Consider the following 8070-nt stretch of genomic DNA (forward strand, 5'->3'; position numbering starts at 1 on the left):
TAGGAAAGATGGTCACGAACTGAATGCACTCAGCATCACATGAAGTCGAGAAATATCAATCCGTCCCATGAATCCTGCAGCCGGGTTGGACCTAGGTGCTGACATCCCCGAATGGACCGAGCCGAATTGGGCCCTTTGGTCGGCCCAGCCATTTCCGGTGGTGCAAACAAAAACAGGAGCCAGCCGCAGCGGGGAGGAGAACATAGATCGAATTCGAGGCAGAATATGGCATCCCTGTCCCTGGCAAGGAGAGCAGCGGCGCTCTCACCGATCGGGATGAGGATCAGGGCCTCTCTCGCCTCCATCTCTCCTTCCAATCCCTGGCTTCTCCTTTCCAAATATCCAGGCAAGTCTCTCTCCCTCACCCCCACCCCGCCCTTCCACCTGTCGCAAGAATTTACGAAACCCTAATCTCTCTTTCTCCCCAACTTTTCACCTGAACTGATGCGTGTCGTACGTACGCATCCTCCCGTCTCAAGATTCCTCGGTCTCGAAAAATTCCATGCATCGCTTTTATTCAGACAACTTTGGAAACGGTTGATACGAGGATTGTTTTTGTTGTTCCTATTATTATTTTTATCTGTCGAGTTTCAGTAGTGTGGCGTCGTAATATCTTCTTCAGTATCCCCCTAGCCAGGTGTGTTATTCATTCATTCATCGATGCACGCCCTGTTTCTGCAGTTTCTGGAAGATTTGGATTGTCAAAGGTTTGGCCAAAGTGTCGTCGGCTCGTTTCACCAATTTATGCACCAGGGTCGGAGCCAGTATTCAATATGCAGAGGATATTTTTGCAAAGCTTTAAACCATCTGGCAAGTCTTCATGTGCATTACTAACTTTGAAAAGTGATAAATTTCATATGAGCATGGCGTCTCTCTATTGCTAACTGTTGTGCACACGCCTTGTAGTTGAGCTCAATATTTACCTCTTGTATTGTTTAATTGGGAAGGGAAATTATTTGTAATTTATATTGTGTTTTTAATTGCATGGATCACCGCATATGCTCTTTGTTCATATCAGTTAGCAAGATCTGATTTCTGAAGCAGTTTGCACATACTGTCAAAGCCATCCAGAAAAAAAGATGAAACTGGCCTGAGGTTGCAACACGTCTTGATATTTTACAATGCAATACAAATACACACATCTATCTATCTCAATCTTCATCTGCATAGATAATGAAGGCACTGAATTTTTGAAGCATGCCAAGTACAAAAAGGAATCATGCTTGGTCGAAGAAATTGATCTGTTATGTTCATGTTTAGTGCTTCTCCTTTCTTAAAAAATATATTGTTGGTAATATATCATGTAAAAATGCCCAAATTTGATTTCATGCTCTTGCTTGGGCTACCTTTGAAATGTCTTAGAATATAGCTATGTGTATGTCCGTACATTGCCTATCCAGATTCCTAACAGTTTATGACCATTGAAAAAAATTCTAGTAAGTTAGCCTTAATCTTTTTCTCTTTTTTTTTGTAGAGAGAGAGAGAGAGAGAGAGAGAGAGAGGCCCACTCAAGATAAATTATCCAGTTTCAACTACAACCTGAACCCAGTACTTCCTCTTTTTAATTGAGAGGTGTGACCACTGCTGAGATGCCCAGTTCACCTTCGTGCAATTTTTTTTGTTATTAAAATCATTAAGAAATGTTTTAACAGGTGTGGCACTTGCATTTGCCTTTTTGGTTCATTGGATCATAAAATTAGATCTCTTTTACAACTTCATATTAATTTAAAATATTGAAGTAGGATTTTTTTTTCTCAATATTATAGTTCCTCAAATTAACTGATGAATTTTGTGTTGTCAATGTCCCTTTAGAAAGGAAGTTATTAACTGGAAGTTTACTCGGGATCACTGTTGTAGCTGGAATGATGAATCCTCAGTCACATGTTGCATATGCTATGGATGGTGAGTTGGCATGCTACCATATCTGGAACATTAAATACCCCTAGGATGATTCCTGATGATCTCTAAACAACGTGTTCTTAAAGTAACCACACTGAGATCCAGTTTCATAGTGCAGATTTTGAGGACATTGAACAACCTTCAGGGTATTTAAAGGATGACCTAAATGCCTTCTGGACTTTGGCAAGAAAATTTCAGCTGCCAGCTGTACTGCTTATGACAGTGTTGTTGGGATGGAGGCATCCTCTTACACTTGCCATTAATATTGCTCTTCTTCTTTTCTGCACAAGGCCCAGCCCTTTGTCGGCGTATATTTTCATTGAGCAGGTTAGTTGGAGGGTTCCCTACCTTACTTTCCATGCAGATATCAGATGATGATTTACTGTTCTGATATGGCATTGACTTTAATTTCTTTTTTTTTCCCTTACTTTCTTTCTTTATTTCTTTCTTTGAATCTTTCTTAGTGATCCAGTGGTCATGCACTTTACAGTACATAATTTTAATTACTGTTTGACAGATAGTTTCACAGTGATGGTTCTACCTGGCATTGGTCAAAATTTTCAAGAGCTTAAATAATAATGATGGATGCCATTTGACTCTATGGGGCAATAAAAAGAGTGTTTGGTAGATAGTTCTCATTGATTGGTTTTGATCTGCACAAATTGTTCGACAAGAAGGTTTCCATAAGGATAAATGAAGAAAGTAAAAAAAAAGATGAGCAAAAGAAATGTTATTTGTAGACAAAGAGCTTATTTCATCAAAATTGTAGCAGCAGAAGACTTAAGAAATTAATCGATCTTTGAGAAATACTCCCCTGAACCAAATAAAGGATACCCCTCATCATTTTTTCCAGTTGTTTGCTGGGAAAAACCTCCATATGAAGTTGGCGGACAGTGGAGCGAACATATCTTTTAACGTGGTGAACTGTGGAATAATGCACATATTTTTAGAAATTTATCTATGGGTTCAAGTTTTCATGGAGAACTGTGTGACCCTTATGATTAAGCACCTTTAACCAATGTACTCGATATGTCGTAACATTTGAAACCCTTGAAGTTCCAGTACATTCAGTATCACAAACATTAATGGCTCCTGGAAACAAGTTAAATAAATTAGAGTTTCACTTTATAGTTCCATTTGACTAAAATAAGCCTGTAAACGACCAGAATTACCTGCTGAATCCACAAGAAGCATCCATCTTTAGTTTGATGGTTTCTAGTTTCTTGATTTGTTTAGTGTCTCTGTATGGTAGTTGTTTCACTGTGCAGCTAAAGGCACTCCTGTTTTCTAGTTCTGCAGATGGGCTTTTTGCAAGTTTGCATACCAATACATTTCTTTTTTTTGGTCTTGATTTTTGTAAAAGCAATCAGAAAATTCCTTGTTTGCCAACGATGCATCTCCTTCTGCAGTGTGTACTTTTTTGAATTAAACATGTTGAAAATTAATGCAAAGCTTCCAATTATTATTTTTCTCATAAACTTTGTTGTTAACAATACAGAAATTCATCTTGATTGTTAGTATGCATATGCAAATTATGATAAACGGATTAGGTGATGCTTCATTTGAATACTTTTTTTTTTTTGATTCAAATGTGTTAATCATTCCTTTTTACAGTACTCTTTCTAATTATTCAGCCGGTGTTCATCATGGTCTAATACCTTGCTAAAATTTCAAATTTTGCAGCTACGTCAGAGAGATATGCGCCGAGATCCTAGACTTCATAAATCAAAGGTGAGATTTATGGGTATTTGATTCTCAGCTTCTCTGTTTCAGGAAATTGCTTTCTTAGAGCTCTTTTGAACTTCGAAGCAAGATCTGCCTTCCAAGGTCTCTTGCTCTTCTATTATAATCCTTATTGCTTAGTAAAAGAAATTTTTTTCCTTAGAACTAAGTGGTATGCACGTCATTGCAACATTAGAGAAGCACATTATCACTTTATTTACCATGATTTAGTACTATTAAACGCGTCCTTTCTCCATATCCATGCTGATCAAGGTATCCCTAAGCTATTGATTTTCTATTTAAGCCTCATTTGCACTTATTTTCCACTATAGCAAGACATGCTCTTGTTCAACTACTTTTGCATGTAAGGCGGTTTATACATACTCTAATGAAAATATATCTCTGTCCTCATTTTTCTGAATTTTATCTCAATACTCCATCCTCACCCATTTGATCTATATATAGAGCACATGCTGTTAAGATGAAGAAAGTGGCCTTCCACCAAATTGGACCTGTTCATCTGTTCATGTATGACAAGTCTAAATAAACATGGAATAAAAGCTATTATCAAGTATTAAGTGCATCTAAGTAAACAGTGAAAGAAGGTCATTCACTAATGCAATGGTTAACCAAAAAACTTGACTCTTATCGATTGCTAAAGCCTAGTGATGTTATTGGTCATTTTATAAGCATGTGAAAAACTCCTGATTTTTTTTTGATACTTGGATTCTGTGTCGAGTTTTGTATATTTAGGTCTAGAATGAGGAATAAGGAACTCTTCTAGTTAACCAGAACTGTGGGATATTCCTGTGTGGTCTAGCCTTGTTACATGTTAGTTATAGTTACTTAGTCTGACTGCTTTCCGATTACAATATCTGCAGTTCTTCTATGCGAAGAAAGTCGAAGTTGAAGATTACAAGTTCCTATGCTTAGCAGAGGTTGAATTAAGAGATGTAAAGCTGAAAATTATTGGACTCTTGGGTGGTTGGTGGGTTGTTCATACTTCAAGAATTTAGGGTGACACAGGATCATGAAGATGAAACTTTATGAATCACGGGTGGCAGTTTGGTCACCCAAGTTTGAAAGTACAATGGATTAGACCGAGGTATAGTGTAGTTTTTGGATAAAATTAGCAGCTGTGATACCATATGAAATTTTACTCTTGCAGTTGCAGGTACTGGCTCTGCTCTCGCTGAAGGGTTTTTGTAATTGAATGGCTTTACATTCAGAGCAGCAGAATTTGCTTGGCAGGGCTTTTTCCCTTTTTCATCTCTGCCAGGAGTTCAATTGTTTTCTGATTTTTTGTCATTGAATTGGGCGTGCCTGCATCATGACCATGATTCAGTAAGCCTTATTAGCTGGGATAATGGCTGCAAGCGGGTCCATCAATCTCCAGCCAGTGCGGATCCAAGTTTGGAATCTTGTCAGGTTCAAATGCATTCAGGTCTATCACATCCTTCTGGATCTGATTTAATCTGGGTTATGTGAATAGACTTGATCTGACTCATCTGAGCAGATCGTATTGGGTGGTCCAGAAGGTCCAGGATGTTTCATGAAATTCAGGCTTCATCTGAACGTGTTAATGTAAATTAGCAACTTGTGTCTAGATCTAATTTGTCTACACTATGAAGCACATTCCTGGATGGAACCTAGATACTTGCTCTTGAGAATGTTTAAGATATTACAGTGGGAGCGAGGGTCATTGTGCAAATATGATATGCTTAGATATCAGGGTTGATTTCTCTACATTTGATCGTTCAACGTAACCCAGTGAATGTTGTAGAACTGTGGCTTTCTGCATGCAAAACACTTGCCTTAGATGTCGTGTATTTCAGCCTCTCTGATTATCAATCTATGGATGACTAATGCCTGCAACCTCCCATTAGGCATTATTTAGCTTTGTAGATTGTGGGTCTTTTTGTTGGACATTGATTAGCGTTTGCCAAGAAGATAACCAGGATTTTCTTCTACTGTTTGAATCCCTGATACAAAGTGGTAAGCCGCCCTCCCTTGAGTTTGATTATAATTGGCAATCCGCCCTCATTTGTCATAAGTACTTGAAAGGCACTTGGGAAGTTGGCAGTTCACCTTCCCTTTGGCCGTCGTAGCTAAATTTCAATAAGAGAACAGATTAAGAGTCCCTTTTGTATTGCTCCTGTTTTTTTTCCCCCTCGATTCCAACAAGAGATTGAAGGAGAGTTTCACAAATATGTATCATTTAACCATTCTAATTATAATTTGACTGTGCTATGTAAAACTAAAAGCTTTTGACGGTAAAGGGTATGGCTTTAAACAAACAAAAAGGAGAGAACGGAGTTGCAGGGGTTCTGTCCAAATGCCATCTTCGACATCAATTTTTTTTACAGCATTTGATTATTTTTAGAAAAAACTAAAAACAACAGTACAAAACGGCCCTCGGTTGTTATTTTAGGCGGATGCCACGCAAGCAGGTGGCCAGATCATCACTATGGTTTCATCGAGATCAGGTTACAACCAGACGTTCGGGATCGTTACTGTTGATCTTGTGACAAATTGGCGAGCAACATATATTAGTCGATCTTTGTTGCGTCTTATATAGGTCATTAGTTCGGCTTTGGTTTTAGCCAATTTTGTCAGATATTTACTTAGAAATTTTGAATAAATTCATATATTAACTTTGAACTAGTTCCCGTGCCTCGTGCCGGGATATTTTGCGGAAGGAGCTTACCCAAAATATCTAAAAACTTCGAAGGTTTATATGAAATAATCAAATATATTTAAGTTTGATTTAGTCTCGGCGGGCCTCGGTGTAAGTCGTAGATGGGTGTACCTGGAAACTATTCCTGCGCTTTTGTTTGCCTGGCGTAGTTTAAACTTGGTGTGAGACACGACCCGCTGTATAGATGGAATCATCTGTAATATTACTATTGTTCAAGGGCCTATATGTAATAATCCACAAAGTGATTTTGATTAGTCCCGCCATGCGTCCCGTGGAGGGCTGGTTCAAACTTCAATGCGCGGCCGCACGCTTCCAGCGGCTATTTTCGTGGAAAGGCTTCACCAGCTCCTACCCTTGCCCTCTAAAATTCTAGGGCTCGTTTGGTTCGCGAAAGAAGAAGACAAAAAAGTATGGTCAATGGTAAAATAATTAGATGCCTCTTATTCGGTTGGAGTTTTTAAAAGAAAGAGATGGAAAAGTTGTATTTTCATAAAAATATAATTTCTACATTTCATGAAAAACATGGAAAAGTTATATTCTCATGAGGTGAGAATCACTCAATCTTTATTTTTTTCCAAAAAAGCCCTTTCAACATTAAAGAAGTAATAAAAATTCAATTTTTATTAAAAGTATAATAGAAATTACACGTAACTTTCCGTGGATGGTCAACCAAATATGAGCACTTTGGAAATTTGTCACTTTCCCATGTTTAACCAAACATACCAAAAGTACATTCCCAGACATTCTCTTTCTAGGAATCTTCTTCCTAGGAGGAAAAATGCTTTCCGCGAACCAAATGAGCTCCTCGGGTTTCCACTCCTCATTTCCAAATCCCAAATCCTCGCTCCAAAAATTCCCCCAAATCCCTCCATGAATGCTGCCATTACTCGAAGGTCTCCAGACCTCTTACCAAAGCCCGCTGTTTTTATGACCCCCTTCTGCCCATTCCGAAACAAATCGATTGGAACCGGTGGCTTTGGATCTCTCAGCCCCAGTCTCCAACATTTGAGCAAAGGAGGAAGCTGGGACATTCTAAGTTTTGGATCCATCAAACCAACACAATCCCTTGTAGAGAGAGTGCTCCTCGATCTCAAAGAACCCATGGATGCCAAAAAGGCGAAGACGTTCTTCCACTGGGCCTCTCAATTTCGGCAACTCCAACACGGCAAGTCCTACTGTGTTATACTTCATATTCTTGTTCGTGCTGGGCTTCTGATCGATTCCCGGGAACTACTCGAGTCGGCGATAAGGAAGAAATCGGAAGCTGGGAATCCAAGTTGTTTAATTGTTGAGATGCTTTTGAGTATTCATGAAGCTGTCCTTCCCGGTCCCCAAGCTTTTGATCTTTTCGCACAGGCCTACTCAAAGATGAGGATGGTTGAGCTCGCATTTGATGCTTGCCGATGCTTGGGAGATCATGGATTCAATCCGAATCTCATGAGTGTCAACACTTTGTTGCATGTGGCACAGAAATCCAATGAAAATGAATTGGCTCGGAAGGCGTTTGAGTATATGATTGAGAGGATAGTGTATCTCGATCAAACTAAGGCAAGACCATGATCAATGTGATGTGCAAAGAAGGAACTCTGCAAAAGATGACGTATGTTTTAGATCAAATTCATGGAAGAGATGCGCTCCAGGAGTGATTGCTGATGCTGCATTGGTTTATTGGATGTTTGAGGAGGGTAGAGATGAAGAAGGGATGGTGTTGTTGAAGAGAATGTTGCAGAAGAACATGGTGTTCGATAATG

At 39.0% G+C, this 8070-nt stretch overlaps 1 protein-coding gene across 4 annotated transcripts; it reads left to right on the forward strand.

Moving 5' to 3' along the window:
• The first annotated feature begins 65 nt into the window (after positions 1–65).
• LOC103703793 (uncharacterized) lies at positions 66–5359 on the forward strand. Of its 4 annotated transcripts, none has more exons than XR_015967601.2 (7): positions 70–346; positions 682–814; positions 1817–1902; positions 2018–2226; positions 3583–3630; positions 4503–4726; positions 4790–5359. XR_015967601.2 is itself a non-coding variant. In XM_088702005.2 (6 exons), the coding sequence occupies exons 1-6, from the start codon at positions 112–114 to the stop codon at positions 4832–4834; spliced, it is 756 nt and encodes a 251-aa protein (XP_088558131.2). In that variant the 5' UTR covers positions 66–111; the 3' UTR covers positions 4835–4929. The 4 variants fall into 4 exon arrangements, 2 of the variants coding, with proteins under 2 accessions (XP_088558131.2, XP_088558130.2); XR_015967602.2 differs by having other exon boundaries at positions 4796–5359; XM_088702005.2 differs by lacking the exon at positions 4503–4726 and having other exon boundaries at positions 66–346; positions 4790–4929.
• Positions 5360–8070: the final 2711 nt, after the last annotated feature.

Source organism: Phoenix dactylifera, chromosome 7, assembly GCF_051530095.1.
Source record: "Phoenix dactylifera cultivar Ajwa chromosome 7, Ajwa_hap1_PhDact_Kaust_v1.1, whole genome shotgun sequence".
Classification (NCBI taxonomy): domain Eukaryota; kingdom Viridiplantae; phylum Streptophyta; class Magnoliopsida; order Arecales; family Arecaceae; genus Phoenix; species Phoenix dactylifera.